The sequence below is a fragment of the Rosa rugosa genome, chromosome 1 (genome assembly GCF_958449725.1).
Source record: "Rosa rugosa chromosome 1, drRosRugo1.1, whole genome shotgun sequence".
Taxonomy (NCBI): Eukaryota; Viridiplantae; Streptophyta; class Magnoliopsida; order Rosales; family Rosaceae; genus Rosa; species Rosa rugosa.
In genome coordinates this window covers 45,558,359-45,574,523 of record NC_084820.1, presented here as the reverse complement: position 1 = coordinate 45,574,523, position 16,165 = coordinate 45,558,359, and the positions used below count along the sequence as shown (strand labels likewise).

General features: G+C 36.9%; 1 protein-coding gene and 1 long non-coding RNA gene across 24 annotated transcripts; both read right to left on the bottom strand.

Annotated features, from left to right (window-relative positions):
• Positions 1-720: 720 nt before the first annotated feature.
• LOC133725091 (putative disease resistance protein RGA3) lies at positions 721-7,920 on the bottom strand. Of its 17 annotated transcripts, none has more exons than XM_062152209.1 (9): positions 4,733-7,920; positions 4,558-4,632; positions 3,932-4,129; positions 3,650-3,845; positions 3,179-3,421; positions 2,775-3,054; positions 2,408-2,624; positions 1,555-1,948; positions 721-1,412 (listed from the first exon to the last, which is right to left on the bottom strand). In XM_062152209.1, exon 1 carries the CDS (start codon positions 7,635-7,637, stop codon positions 4,761-4,763), a length of 2,877 nt encoding a protein of 958 aa, XP_062008193.1. In that variant the 5' UTR covers positions 7,638-7,920; the 3' UTR covers positions 721-1,412; positions 1,555-1,948; positions 2,408-2,624; positions 2,775-3,054; positions 3,179-3,421; positions 3,650-3,845; positions 3,932-4,129; positions 4,558-4,632; positions 4,733-4,760. The 17 variants fall into 17 exon arrangements, with proteins under 17 accessions (XP_062008193.1, XP_062008196.1, XP_062008182.1 ...); XM_062152212.1 differs by having other exon boundaries at positions 3,179-3,468; positions 4,272-4,638; positions 4,733-7,919; XM_062152198.1 differs by having other exon boundaries at positions 2,408-2,640; positions 4,272-4,638; positions 4,733-7,919.
• An 874-nt stretch (positions 7,921-8,794) lies between these two features.
• Positions 8,795-15,955, bottom strand: LOC133725095 (uncharacterized). 7 transcript variants are annotated; one of them, XR_009854259.1, is made up of 9 exons: positions 15,701-15,955; positions 15,278-15,453; positions 14,466-14,838; positions 13,470-13,565; positions 13,033-13,388; positions 12,360-12,836; positions 10,903-10,984; positions 10,442-10,817; positions 8,795-9,280 (listed from the first exon to the last, which is right to left on the bottom strand). It is a non-coding gene; the product is annotated as an uncharacterized LOC133725095 (long non-coding RNA). The 7 variants fall into 7 exon arrangements; XR_009854257.1 differs by lacking the exon at positions 10,903-10,984 and having other exon boundaries at positions 14,466-14,587; positions 14,677-14,838; positions 15,701-15,952; XR_009854255.1 differs by lacking the exon at positions 10,903-10,984 and having other exon boundaries at positions 14,466-14,587; positions 14,697-14,838; positions 15,701-15,951.
• Between the last annotated feature and the right edge of the window lie 210 nt (positions 15,956-16,165).

Genomic DNA, 16,165 nt, shown 5'->3' with positions numbered 1-16,165 from the left:
GGAAAAATTAACCGGAAAAGGTTGTCGGAGGTGACCGAAAAAATTGCTTGAAAAGTTGTCGGGAAGTCGTCGAAAAGTCGCCGGAAAATGGCCGGAAAAATGTCCGGAAAGTGGCCGGAGAAGTGGCCGGAGACTGGCCGGAGATTGGTTGGAAACTTGCCCCGCGGATCTGTCGACAGATGCTAGGCAACAACTCGGCAGCTGCTAGGCAGCAGCTCGGCAGGTGCTAGGCAGGGCTCTCGGCAGCTGCTCGGCAGGGGCACGGCAGATGCGCTCGGCAGGTCTCGGCAGCTGCTCGGCAGGGGCTCGGCAGATGCGCTCGGCAGGTCTCGGCAGCTATCGGCAGGTGTTGTCGACAGCTTTCGGCAGGACTAGGCAGATGCGCTCGGCAGCTTCTCGGCAGGACTCGCTCGGCAGCTTCTCGGCAGATCTCGGCAGGACTTCGACAGCGGTTCGGCAGCGGTTCAGTTTTTCCGGTGGCCGGTTCAGGCTGTTTCCGGCCGGTTCTGGAGGTTCTGAGGCCGGTTCTGAGCTTCTTGAATCAAGGGCTTTGATATGAGCTAGGGTTTGGAGGTTTTTTGTAAGTTTGAAAAAATGACTTCGATCGGATTATGAACTACCTCTACTCTTTTCAATTTCGATTCTAATTCTAGAGCAATTTCGTGCTGATAACGTGTTTGAGGACAAGTATGAAATGATAAACAGAGAGAGAGAGTAAAATTTCAGAGAGAATAGAGATTCAAGTGTGTTTATTCATCTCATACAAAGAGGTATTTATAGGAATACATTGCAAGTGTGAAAGCTCAAAGAGTAACTCAATTTGATAACAACTACATTTACAGCTGCAGCTCCACATGGTGGCTGTGATGATGATAATTGCCATGCTTGTTGCCCTTTGGCATAAAGCTTGTCACACAAGTCACAATACCTACATTATACACTCAAGTACCTATTGTATACATGATATAGACATTTATACTATGACTCATGTTAGTACATGTGAATCATATATACTACAACAAAGTACATTATTAGAAAATATAGACTCCCACTGTTGTTGCATTGTTGAACATATTGAAACTGATTGGAATGATGCGAAGTTGATAACATAATTCACTAGAGTGCCGAAGTTAAGTTAACGAGCGCCTTTATTCATCATTATTAATCATGATTAGCGCCTGTGCTGCAAGCATGCATGGCATAAATATGAGCATTGACACCAAAAAGTTCTCTCCATCTCTTACAAGAGGTCCAAGAGTAAAATGTTCCTCCTTGTTGGGCTCCCTGACCTTCCTCTTCGACAAGGCAACTAACAGTTGATGATTTGGGTCTGTCTATTCACATCTCCGAATGCACACCCCTTGAAAAACCTTGCTTGCTCTTCACCATTAATCATTATTCCTTCAAGAGTACTGCATTTAATATGAACAAGTACCAAACACATACAATAAGATATTGTTATACCCTGAATTAAATAAGCCAATCCATCCTGGACTACCTAATTAAAGATTAAAATTCAGGATAATTGCATCTTGAAGCTCAAATGCTATGTACCTTTTTCAGTTGTCATGTCAAAACATAACTGTAGTTATTCAAGGGACACCAGTTCCCCAAAAGAGGCACAAATTCACATAAACTGCATTCGTCGAACCTAAGCCTTCTGAAATTATTTGAAGACATCAGTCATTTGGAGCACAGTGTGGTGCCACTGTAGTTACTGATGTTTGGATTTGAGTGTAAGGGGGTCGGTATTTGTTGATCTTCTCTTGTCGAGTACCACAAACTTGGTCCCAAATCAAGTTTCTTCTCATTTACCAATCTTGCTTTCTCAGGATTACCCTTGTCTCTCACAACTCTTTTGAATTTCCAGCTTATCATTATTTGTGATACTGTAAGTTAAGCAGCTTTCCCATGGCCTTGGGTAATTTGTCAACCATTTGCAACATACCTGGATATATTCCATAAACTTTTTAGGTCAGCTACATCAGTGAAAAGAAGATATATAAAAGAATATAGATTTAATTTGAAGAACTGAATACTCAATACATGAAAACATAACACTATCTAAGAGCTGGTTTGAATTGTAAGCTTCCAGACTTGTATAAGACAGAATCTGAATAGCTCCAGGAAATTGGTCGTACAAATGTTTTCTTAATTAGAGTTGACCCTAGGGGATATTCATGTACCAGAAAAATTAAACACGAGTACAATAGTTTGTATAATGTACAAATATTTTCCAAAAATGATTTGAACATATAAGTTGCATCAGACAAGGTTTTGTCTGGCTAACAAGAAACAGAAAAGATCAATGTGTCTTCAAATGTTCCCATATATGTAATGTACAGTTATATTATCAGACTTGGCAATTCTACAGAACTAAGTGATTCAAACTCATATAAGCACATACCTGTTCAGCTAGTTAGAGAACACTGGATGTTCAGAATGTGAGAAATCTTGGGCCTTTCTGTGATTCCATGCCTCTGCTCTTGCACCTTCTGGAGATCTGGTCCTCCCAAGATGAACAAATTCTTCACTAGTGTCTTCCATAAGAATTGTAGCAGTTCCAAAAGTAGTCATAATGACTGCCGTCCATCTCCTCCACAATTTTTTGGACACAAAAAAACCTAACATGAACAGAATCTAAAGATGGATAAAATACAAGGTGCGAGTATTCAGACTTATATGTAGCAAGTACTACTGAATAAAAATAAAAATAAAGAAATTAAAATAAATCGATAAATTTTGAAGATAATATATATAACTTGATTAATTACCACGAAGAAGATCGAGATGCATGCGTTGATGATGAAGTAATTAATTAAGGGCAGGGTTTCACCAGCTTCTTGTAGGATCCAAACTCCGTCTGTTTGTACAAACTCATTATCAATTTGGATGTTTAGGATGTGAGAAATGTTGAGCCACTCCTCGTTTCCTCTTTTTCGGCAACTTTGCCTAAGAATTAGGCAAGCTATAATCCTCAAATTTGCAGAGGTGTTTTAATATGAAAATCAACCTCTCCACTCCACCAGGACCAGCTGCAATTCCTTCCCACTCCTGCAAGATGACGAAGCTAAATTGTTTCAATTTGAACAAAAAAAGAAAAAGAAAAGAAAAGATGAAGATTGGATGAAGATGATGATGATGATGATTCTTCAATTATCAGTAACTCAAATCCCACCTGTTTCACAACAGACATCTTCAAATATTGCATCAGAGTCAAAGGACACCGCCATGTTCCCCAAAGCCAAAAGAGGCATGACTTCATATATACCCCAACGTGAGAACTCAAGCCTTTTCAAATTATTCAGAGACAATGGGGCATCAATTTGGTGGCATTGTAGTTTCCAATATTTTCCAGATTTGGATATGATAGTAGGCATTCAGTATTTCTTTGAGGATCATCTCGTCTTCTGAGTCGTCTCTAATATGTATGCCAAAATAGAAATTCATTATGCTTTCACAATTCCCCTAAATGTAATAGTGAGTAGGAACTATAGCTTAGTGGACGTAGCCGTTATATAAAATTAACTGAAGCAAACTCATTCAAGTACGTAGCAATTACTCAGACCACTCACTGAAAACAGAATACCACAAGTTCTAACCGCATATATATATAACTCCAAGAGGACAGAATAAATGCCAAATATACCTCTTCAAAAGCTGGAGTATTATGAACAATAGAAGTGATCAATGAAATGAGTCGAAGTTATGTCAAATCCTCACACCCTCAACATTATGAACTCAGTAACAAGAAAGAGACTTCAATTTGGCCTACTGCAAAGAGGTCACATCTGATGAGATTCCAGGCTTCCACCTTTCCAATATTCCATGGAGATCTTGAGCTGCTGAGATACGAAAACCAGATATCAAATCCAACATAAAAAAGATTCAGTTCCACTACAAATTGACATGTTCAAACAAACAAATTTACCTTTTCAGGAGCTGGGGCTTAAGAAAGAAGAGGAATGATGATATCCTGGGGGGTGATAAAATGAAATTCCCCCAGACATTAAACAGAGTCTTCAATGTGCAGAGGTGAGCATGACATGAAAATCTTGAACATGAAATCAAATGAGACTTTTGGATCATTTCTGCTGTTCCACTGTTTCAATGCAGCAAAAATCTTCAGCTGCTGATATAAGAAGATTAGCAAATTTGCGTCATTCATAATAGACTCCAATAAGAAGATTAGCCTTTTTTGCAAATTCAATCCATGTAACTAAATGTCATATGGTGACTTGATACACAGCTATCAAGTGATGATAACTTACTCAGCTATCAAGTTTAGCCCTGGCCTTGATATACAGTTTATTGGTTACATCTTGAATTTATGCAATTTGTTTGATCGTTGGCCTTACCCAATGCACAATGAGTTCTGAGGCTAAATTTTAAAGGCGCCTTCCTAATTAGTAAAGAGTAGAAACTGATACTAAAGAGATATAGATTGAGTGAGAGCATGAATTAAAGATCATATCAATCTATTGAGTGGTAATGAGAAGATGGAAAAGAAATAAATACTTGCATTAATTTGAAAGTAGCTAGAGAGGCAGAGACTACGAGTCAAGTGCAGCAAAGATGAGACATGTCAGACGAGTCAGTAAGCGTCTTCAGATCCACATATTGAGTTGTAAACTTCATCTTTGGACAGTCAAAAGAGACTCAATCAAGATGCAGAGGATATCAAATTGAAAACAGAAAAAAGAAAATGATTGGTGGTGAACTAATTACGTACCAAGGAATTGGATGGATGACGTTGTTGATCAATCCTCTTGTTCGATCCAAACTCCATCTTCTTGTACAGTTTCTTCATCAATTTGGATGTTTGGGATGTGAGAAATCTTGGACCACTCCGGGCCTTGCCTGTCTTTGCAACTTTGGGAGAGAATGTCACAACTGTAGCCGATGATCAAATTCTGAAGCAGCGGCGTCTTCCTCCTCCGAAGGAAGTCTGGCAGTGTCTTCAGCTTATGGCAATTCCAGATGGATAAAGTAGAAAGGCGTGGCATGAAACAAGTTGGTGACGATGAAGTAGCATCATTCTCATCATGATGATCCCATTCTTCCCACTCCCACATTCCCTCGAACTGGAGTTGTTTCAGATTGGGGAACAATATAACTTGATGATCAAGTGAGTACTCAAATCCAACCTTTTTCACTTTCCTCATATCTTTAAATCTGAGTGTCTCAAGGGACCCCAAGTAGCCCAAAACCGAAAGAGGCACATACTTACAAACATTGCCATAAGAGAATGTCAGGCTTTTCAAGTTAATTAAAGAGGTCCAATTGGGGTAGGACAGGGTGCTGCCACCGTAACCTAAGATCTTCAAGGATACAAGATTTGAATTTGGCAGTAAGGCATTCAATACTGCTTCCTGGATGGCACTCTCGCTCTCGCAGGCGAACCCTAGTGTCAAATGAAGGAGGTGTTTCTTGTTCACCAATTTGGCTTCCTCCGCATCACTCGCAGCACTATCTTTCAATTTGCCCACCAATCCGATCAAAAGCGTCCCCTGAAGCTCGTCCATGTCTCTCAAATCACTTAACCTCAATCCTCCTTCACCTTCAATTAAAACCCACGGATCTAGCGTCCGTAGACTTTTCAACCTCGCAATTGATTTGGGCAACTTCAGATCTGTAGAACGTTTAGCATGAAGATGCTGCAAGCTGGTCAACTTTCCCATGGCCTCGGGTAACTTTTCAAGACCAGGGCACTCATCAAGTCGCAAGGTTTGCAAATTGACTAAATTACACAAACTATCAGGTAATTTCTTCAGCTTCTCATTATAGGATAAATCCAAATACCTCAAGCGCACCAACCCGCCAACCTCGTCCGGAACTTCTTCGATATCGTTGCGACTCAAATTCAACGTCCTCACGCATTTTAATTGTAAAATCAACTCTCGGCTGAGACTTGTAATTTTACAATTAAATGTTGTAATGGTCCGCAGACGTTGACAATGGTCAAAAGAAAGGGGAAAAGGTCCTTCGGGTGCAAACATTATGGTCAAATGACCAAGCTTATTGGGCAATTCTACTCTCTCCTCCCCACCTTTGAACTCTACGATTAAACATTCATTCTTGGTTAAATATTGGAGAAAGTCGTGCACAATATCATGCATTTGGCACCGATTAATATCTCCAAATTCATCTTCCTCAAAATTCTGAAAGAAAGATCGCATTGCCAAATTATCGAAATATGATTCTCCAATGTCTATCATTGTTTTTTCTTTGTTCCCAACTGAACCAACAAGACCTTGTGACATCCACAACTCAATCAAAACTTCTTTGTCAATTATATGGTCCTTTGGGAAAGTAACACAATATAAGAGACAACGCTTGATCATTGGAGTTAAATCATAATAACTTAGTAATAGTGGTTGGAAAACTTGTTTCTCCACTATGTCTAACTCCCATATCTTACTACTCAAAACATCTTGCCATTCTTTCTTGGTTTTCTTGGAGCGCATTAGACCCCCTAAAACCTTTGCAAGAAGAGGCAAACCTTTGCACTTCTTTACAATTTCCCTACCAATAGGTTCTAAATTTCGACACTCATCTTGGTTACTATTGGCAAAGGCAATTCCAGCGAACAATGACCAACAATTTTCATCACTCAACACCTTCAAATTGATAGTGTTATCAGGTGCTCCCATCATCCTAGCTACTTCTTCTTTTCGTGTAGTGACAATTATTTTACTACCTACAGCACCTTTCTGTAAATGTAGCTTCAAGTTTGCCCACTTCATATAGTCTTGGTTCCACACATCATCTAAGACGAGGAGAAACTTTTTCCCCTCAATAGACTTCTGCAGACATTCGAAGAAAGCGTCTAGGTCACTCGAAATGGAATTGACATTTCCACCGAGGCGTGCAAGGATGGTTTTGGCTATGTTGAGCTCATCAAATGGGTCTGAGACACAAACCCATATTCTATCTTTGAAATTTTCCTGGACTCTTTTATCATTATATGCCAGTTGAGAAAGAGTTGTTTTACCGATTCCACCCATCCCTACAATAGGGATGACAATGGGGCTCTGCCCTTCAGGATTACTCTTACTCAACAACTTACCCACCAATAATTCTTTTTCATCTACCCGACCAAATGTTTGATCGACAAAAGAAGTAGTCTTTTGTCGCTCAATATGTTCAGTACCACTTTTTGTGTACTGAAATTGAAAATTTTGTCTCATATTAGCAATTGTTGCTAATCTATCATTGAGTTCTTTAATCATTTTAGCAATGTCGTGTCGAAAAATAACTCGACTAACTTGGCCAGATTTAAAGAAAGCAGTAGGAATGCATAGACATACCTTCTTCTTAGTCTTATCAAGAGCATTTCCAGCTTCTTTCTCTTGTTTCTCAATTTGTAGCCTCAGAATTTCAGTGTTCCAATCATCCAGCACGTCCTCCATCTCGTTGGACACGTCCTTTAAGTCATCTAGCCACAATTTAACGGAAGCCTCCTTCACTTGCCTCTCCTCTGCATCTTTGAGCACGGCTTCTATAGCTTGGAAATAGTGGGTGAGATTTGCAACTTCTTTCTTTACATCAACTACCAATTTCACTTGCTGTTGTACCAGTTGAATGGTGATTGAAGCCAATTGTTCTAGGAGAACGGAAATGAGTGCTTCAGCCATCAGAAATTGATCTGACTTGTAGTGGAAAGAAGGGAAGAAATATGAAACAAGAACGGTACAATCTGGAAGGAAAACAAACTAGGGTTTGGGCTTGTGGTGTTATAGTTATTCTTCCCCAAACATCTTTATAGTGATGAGGCACAAGAATGCTTCCAAGGCAATGCTAGAACCACCACATACTCACGGCAATGGAGAGTTGAAGTTATTCCTTGCTCCTCTATTTTTTGAACATGATTCCTTGCTCCTCTCTTTTTTCAGTTTTTGAACATGATTCCTTGCGCCTCTCTTTCATTTCACTTCTAGTTCAATTGTTCCGATTTTATTTCTGAAGGAATAGATTATTCTTATTCCCTTTTCATTTTATGCCTCACATTTCATTTCTCCCTGTATGTTTCATTTCTGTTTGGTATCAAACCAATCCCCCGAATCTCAATGGTATAATGAGTATAATAAGTTTCTACAAACTCAGAGGTAGTAAAATTTTTACGAATTAAACCCAATCATATCACAAGGATTTCCATAAATGTGTCCGAGAAAATGAAATTTACATTAACAAGTTTACCCTTGAACTCCACTAGTTTTGTAGGTGATACAAATCGCTAAATGCATGCGGCATGTGATTGTTCACCATTAATTTGGTAAAAATGTTATCAAGAAATAAAATAATACCTAACTACTTCTTGTCCAGTTTGGTAAGACATCAGAGTAAATGACTGCAAGGCTCATCCAACTGAAGGGAGCCTGGCGTGCCAATATTTTAGTTAGACTGATACCGGACTAGAGGTTGTCTCTCAGCCATTTTAAAGCTCCATTTGCAACAGACCTGAAAATTCCAAAAACTTTACGGGTCAATTATACTGCACATAGTGAATACATTGAATAGCGAAGATAAAAGGCAAAAATGGTACAGATATATGCATCCGATGAACATAAGACCGTACATGAAAACAAAATAGCATCACAACTCACAAGAGCTCGTGATTCAATCAAAGGCTATAGCCTATGCATGTGTATGTATATCCTAGATTTTTAACATAACAGCTCCAGGAAATTGGTAAGCAACGGATTTTCTCACTTGGAATAGATATACAACTAGAAATTTTCCCCGCGCTTTGCTGCGGAGTTTGTTTTTGTAAATGAATTAGAACAACGAAATAGAAAAGGAACATTGTTACATATTATTGTAGTCAAACAATGTTTATACAATTATACATATTACATTCTAGTTGAAGCTTGTTCAACTGGAGCTGGTACAAAAATGCTAGTTTTATATAAGGGTTATAAGCTAATCTAGCAAAGGTTGTTGCTGGAGCTTGTTCAAAAAGGTCATTGCTCCCAAAATCCTCTAGCTGATTGCTTCGGTTGCAGCTGTGTTAGATGCTGGAGTTCATTCAAAAAACAGTGGTTGCTTCTGTTGTAGTGATACAAAATACTTCAGTCAACTGCTTCATTCTATCTATACAAAAAGAGCAGTTGTTGCTGTTGTTGTTGCAGCTACACAAAATAGGTTAGTGTAGCAAAAGTTATAGTTACATAAACTGGCTATTTACGTTTAGTCGTTTTTCTGTTTGCGAGCTTGTACTTTGCTTGCTAAAGATGGTGCTGATGATGATGATGTTGTTCCATGTCTGGTTTGCCTCTCACTTTAAAACAAAGAGAATGGAGTAAGTATTGTAGGAAAAGATTTCAAAAAAATGCACATGCAGAGAGGTGATAAGAGGAAGAAGTCCTAGAATAAAACAAAAACTGAACACAACAATGATACTCAGGATGACATAGAGGTACAGGGGTGAAATAGAGTGACAATGATTGAAGATTATAATAGGTTGAAGACTTGATCTTTTTCAAGTATTAACAGATTTGATCTTGATGCATATTTTTGAAAGAAAAAGTGAATGAAATGTTGCAATTCATTAGAGAAGAAGAAATTGATATATAGAACAGGGATATCAGACAGGCAGACATAATAAGAGGTACATAACAAGAGAATTACAGGTAGAAAAGAGGGAATTACAATTGCAAAAGAGGGAAAAAACAATGTGTTCTGATATAGTATTGTGGTGAGCATATATTACTCAACCATGACAATACTAATAGAAGAAAGAGTCTCAATTGTTTTATTTATGATCATGCATTCTTATCAAACTGTCTAAATTTATATGTTCATGACGCAAATTAAATAAATTAGCATATGCAGTACTACCATGATTACAAAGTAAAAAAGTGAATTAAACAATTTGTGCCTCTTGTAACCAGCAAACTATAAAGGCCACTTGCTATAAAGAACTTCAAATTTTTTTGCTCTTTTAGAAAAAGTAGAAACTAATTGCTCTGCTAAAGATGGTAGCAATGTTTAGACTGTTTTGTATAGAATGTGTAAAAGCCAAACAAAACAACAACGAAATCTTGAAATTGATTGTATAACTACCAAAGTTGACTTAAATGCAACGTTGCAGTCATCTTAAATGAAGATTAAGTTTAAGTATAGAAGATGACAACAGTCAAGACTCAAGAGATTAACTGTTAAGAGTCCAAAGAATGCAGAATTTCATACCAATGAGAAAGTAGATGGTTGAACATGTAGCAGTAAGCAACTTATATTGAGAAAGTACTTAACTTATAGTGCAGAAAAGTATAAAACATAAATTAAAAATATAGCTTGGGATATATTGGTATAAGTCAATTATACTATTTTTTTTCCATAGGAGCAATAAATGGCAGAAAATGTAGTTAGAAATGTCAGAAAAATAAAATGGGATAGTATTTAGTGATAATTATAGAAATTAAATTTGTGTGATATTTACCTCTAGACTTTTTTGTCTGGTTCAGAGATGAATAATTCTCTTCCGCTTGTTTCAATGGCTCTTTTTCTCTCAGAAGGAGGATGGTCTGGAGTTGCAGTTGTTGGGTTTTCTTGTGTTGGTGGTCCAGAAGGTTGTCCATTTGGGAAGAAGATAGCTTTCACTATGAGTTCACCATCGAGATTCACTTTGATTTGAAAAAGGTTGGTCCTGGCCTATTGTCTTTGCTATCTCTTCTGGCAGTGTTTTTTCTGTTGGATATGATCTCTTGTTCACTAAGTCTTGACAGCTGCTGCCAAAGAATTGTTCTGCTTGTCTTCCCATCAGCATAACTGTTGCTTGATTATCAGCATCCTCAATGGTCATATAGACTCTGTAACTGTATATAAAGAGATGACAGAGAAAATGGATCAGAATTTTTACCATCTACTTATCATGTTGGAAGTTATAAAGGATATGTCTACCTCAGGTTGTTCATCAAGTGTAGATGACTGAAATTGAAAGCCAGGTTTAAAACTATTCACTATTCACAACAGATAAGCAAATCTGCATAAAAATAAATTTAGTTCCTCAGCCATTAAAGTTACACTTGTGAGTAGATACTTATGAAGGAAAAAAAAATGAATGCTATAACTAAGTGACTGGATTCCATGTTATGTATTTTCTACTGTAATAAGGAAAGGATATAGGTCTATATGTTCAGTAGTTACATACATGTATCCACGTGAAAGTAGAAAGGAAAGAACATAGAAAAATTGAGAAATAACTCAAATAAGGAAACGATTCTGGAAATATGTGAAAGGAAATCAAATAGATCATATTGAAAATTTTGAATGGATCAAAGTTTACAAAAACTAAGAAAAAAGCCAGAAAGTGGCAGTTCACAGGAAGATATATCTCATGGGATTTTTATGAACTTTCTTTGTTTTGGCATGGGATCTTTGTCTTCTTTTTTGAGAAAGAGTTATGAGTGCAAAAGAAAAACTAATTATAATGTATGTTATAACAGTAAGTAGTAATATAAGAGTAAGTAGTAATAGATATAATAATTTTTTAATACATTATGTATCTATATTTGTGTATGTATGTACAATTTCTAACTCAAGCTGTGGTTTACAAATTTTATGGTTCATTCTAACTGATTTGCTAATAGATATCAAACTTCATGCTAAAGTTAATATATTGACATGCACAAACAAAGCCAAAACCATACTGTGTATATATACCATTAAAGAAAAAGATGTTGAGGCATTTCTGAATTGTAGCTGAGTTATTCAAATTATACCAAGTAATATTCAACTCAGCAAGCAATTAATGGTGTTTTTGAGGCATTTTTTTTTTCATTGTTGGCATTGTGAAATTGGACCGAAAAGCTGTAATTCTAATGTTTCCAGAATTCAAAAATATATCATATTTAAAAACAAAAAACCCAACGATATCAATTTTTGAATATATTATAAGAAGTTTTATTATAAAATGGCTCAAAGGATGCCGAAGCTAGAATAGCATAAGCAGTTTTCAGTCACCAAAACTTTACAAAAAGTAAGTTACACAGAGAATTATCAGATATTTGTAAAGTCTACCTAATCAATATTTTATTAGAAGAGGTATGTTCCAAGAATATATTTACAGGTAGTATCATCAGATATCTCACTTTAGCATTTTCAGAGACAGGTTATAAATCAAATCAAGGGTAATAATTGAAATTAACTCTGGGGATCAGGTAGCTATTTGCCAGTAGGCCAGTTTGGACAGATATAGTGAATAGATATCAACTATCATTTCTTGGAAAGTTTAACTCATCATCTCAGAAGGAATCACAAAATGTAGCAAGAAATTCTAGTAAACTAATAGAGCCTAACTATACTTTGAATTTCTATATACAAAACATAAGAAAGAATTCATATTTAACAGTTTTTACCATGGAAGAGCTGTTTGTATGCCATGCTGCACACAAACAAATTCATTGCTGTTTTCCTTTTCTTTTAGCTGTTTGTAACAGCTTGGGCATGCTCTATACCACCAACCATTGTGTGTTGCGAATCTACAGATTGAAGCGCTGCAGTAGACCATTTCTTCCTATGATATATATATATATATATATATATATATACACACACGTTTTGCTAGAACATAATCAAACACGGAATCTGTGTTAAATTGAATACATAATTAATGTTGAAGAAAAAAAATGGAGGAGGAATGAACTGCTTGCTGAAGCATGATTATAATGTTCGAATAGGCAACATAGTCCATGGAGAGATTTAACAATTTCCCTGATGCTAAGGTCTTCTTTGGCTCGATCAAGGCATGTGGAGAACACCCAAAGTGGCCACTATAATTACAATTTGGAAACTCAGATAACCGCCCCTTTTTGCTTTAATCAATTTTCATATCACTGTCATGTTCGTTGAAACCCAAACGTAAATCGAAAGTATTGTTATTCAAATCTTGACACAAAAATACATAAAATTCAGAAACAAAAGAGCCAATCAAAACCACAATTTTACACAACTAACAGAAGCCCAAATCATATCAAAGAAAAAAACCCAATCTCGATTTTATAGAACTGAAAAAACCAATCAAAGACATACCTCTTCTGTTGCCGAAACCTGTCTCCCAAACTCAATCAAAATCTTGGCACACACCTCTTCCGAAATAAACGCAAACCCAGCTCCCAAAGCCGATCAAAATTTTAGATCTCTCCTCCCAAACTCTATCAAAATCTTAATTCCCTCCTCTCCTCTCTACTCCAACAGCCCGATCTATATCAATCCTTCGCTATCACAATCAGTTTCTATCCCTTTCTATCACAACCACTTCCTTCTGATTTGCACGGCAACAGCTGTTTCTCTCTCCTCTCATCACTTATTCACACATCAACAACAAAACCGTAACTAAACCGAAAACGAAGGGCAAAAGAGTCTTTTCCAATCCTGAGTGAACAGCCCTACAGTGAAACTCACGTTTAGTATATAGCAAAGAGCACATGAAAACAATTCACCAGCACACTGGAGAAAGTAAGGCATACCAAATGGTCATCACCAATAGGCTGGCGGAGAAGTCTCATCTCTGTGAACATGGGTGGGTTCCTTCCGAAATAAAGGTGCTGAACTACGCCTTTACTCTGGAAACATAGAATAAGTATCATTAAAAGATAAAAAAAATGAGATAGTTTATCAAAACATAACCACCATGTTAAAGTAATTTACAGGTATCACCAGATAAAGATATATGGGTAGTTTAAACACATATAAGCAACTTAAGTGAATCATTACAAAATTCAGCTCAGAATTCAAGATTAGTTTACAATCCTATTTAATCAATATAGTAATTACTAATGCAAACCTAATATAAGTGGTACCAAAATTCTGAATGCTTCTGTGAGATGCTGATGCAACATAGAACAAAAAGTTTTTGCCACTAACTTAACGTGGATGCTTACTGTAGCAATTAAATTCATCCTGAGTAGACACTGTTTATATGAGTACATGCTAATAATGGTTTATCATACTACAGTACTCATATATCAGCATACATGCTGAAATTTCCAACATGGAACAAAGATGCTGATATATGAATACTGTAGCAACTTTGGCCTGAAATTTCTACAGTTAGCATACATGGTGAAATTTCCAACATACAACAAAGAACAAAGATGCTGATATATGAATACTGTAGCAACTTTGGCCTGAGATGCTGATATATGAGTACATGCTGATAATTTAGCACAGTTTCTGACTTCTATTTATACTAACAAAAATGAATTTTATACTTCATTCCTCTCTAAATCCATTGCTAAATTCATAATTGTGATTTTTCTAAATATCAAGGGAAAGACAACAAAGTAAACAGATCAAATCCAAAATCAGAGTAATATGCGTATAAACCCCCAAATCAAAACCTGCAAATTCAAATCCAATACATATCCCCCAAATTCAAACAAAAAAATCAAGATTCCAAAGAGAGATAGTCGGAGCTGTTTTTGATCTGTTTACTTAAATTTGCAAGATCAAAAAGCACTTACATGATAGTTAATTCTTCTCAGAGGTCACTATGAAGTATGAACAGTCAGATCACAATAAAGACAGACCTGCCTCGTTCCGATTCCGCCTAAATCCCAACCAGTCCAAAATTGAAGCAAGCAAGCTATAGTATAGTGCACAAATATAATTAGCGGATCTAGTTTTAGTTCATGATCATACATAGATATAAAAACTGAAACAGAATGAAAAGACCTGTAAACCCATTTCAAGACCTGTAAACTCTGTGCCAATGACATCAACATCTGGATCGTAAGAAGGATCTGAGGTGTTGTGTTGGCTACTCATTTTCTCTTCTTCCTCTTACACAACCTCGATTCCCATCTCTTTTACCTGATAACGTTCTGCAGTTCACCTCTGTTAAGGGGATTAGAATTGGCAGTCAAGAAATTCAGAGAAGAAAACCCATTCGTGCAGCAGATCGTACCCTCAATAAAGAAATTACCAATTAACCAAAAAAAAAAACGACATAAAACAACCATTTAAGCTTATAAACGATCAGAAGAACCTCAAAAAAAAAAAAAAAAAAAAAAAAAAAGCCTCAAATTCTGTCTTATAATGCAGGCTCTGTTTGATGTATACTATATGAACACAAAATCTATAACAAATGAGGCAAAGCAAAAGAAACAGATGAACCCAAGGCACAGACCACTTTAAATGGCAATCGATTAGAAGAAACTATCAAAGCCAAACTCAGGATGATGAAATTTTATATAAAACCCTTAATCGAATAATCCCAAAAAGCCGAACCCAACAAAATTGACCGAAAAAATTATATAATGAAGTTAGCTCATACCTTTAAAGACTGAAACTTTGAATGTGAAACGGAAATTCCCAAATTGGGAACAGACTGAAATCGACCAAGACATCCCTTCCTCCTCTCTAGACTTCCCCTCAGCAAATCTTCTTCTTCTTCTTCCTCCTCCTTTTCTGAATGGCAGGGAAAAGTCCCCTCCCTCTCTGTCTCTCACTCTGTGCAAGTCCAGCAAAAGCTCTTAGAGATTGAATCCAATTACAGAATTTGAATCCAGACCCTATCCCTAACCCAATCAATCTCGGTCTCTCTCAAACTCTCACCCTAATTTTAAACTATCTATCCAACCAAAGCTATTTCCTCTCCATTTCAATTTTCTACCAACCAAAGTTGCATGCACCGAAATTGAAAACCCAATCAATCGCACCCAAAATGTCGAACAATTCGATCAAATAAGAAGCTTACCTGGAGCTTAACCTCTCACAAAATCGAAAGTTTGAAAGTTTCCCAAAATGAATAATGAAGAAGGCTTTCGAACGATACTTGAACCCCGTCCAATCAATCATCGAGCTCTCAGATTGCGGTGTCTTCTACTGGGTTGAGACGGAGATACCAGCAATCGAACTTCTCATTAATCATTAATCGAACTTCCCGTAATTGAGGAAAATTTTTTTTTGAAACGGAGTTTGGAACCAGCCTAACTGGAGGCTCATCCCACGCCTGTTAATATTATTAAGGGCTTTTATCAGCTACAGGGTCTGAACTTTAGTGAACCGGACAAAATGATTCCCAAACTTATAAAGTTTTCAATGAGGTACCCAGACTTTCGAAAACATATTATTGAGATAACTTCGTCATTTTCCCGTCACAACTCTGTTACAAGAGATCACGTGTCCGTGCACGTGACTTTTTTTTAGCAGAAATAACTGG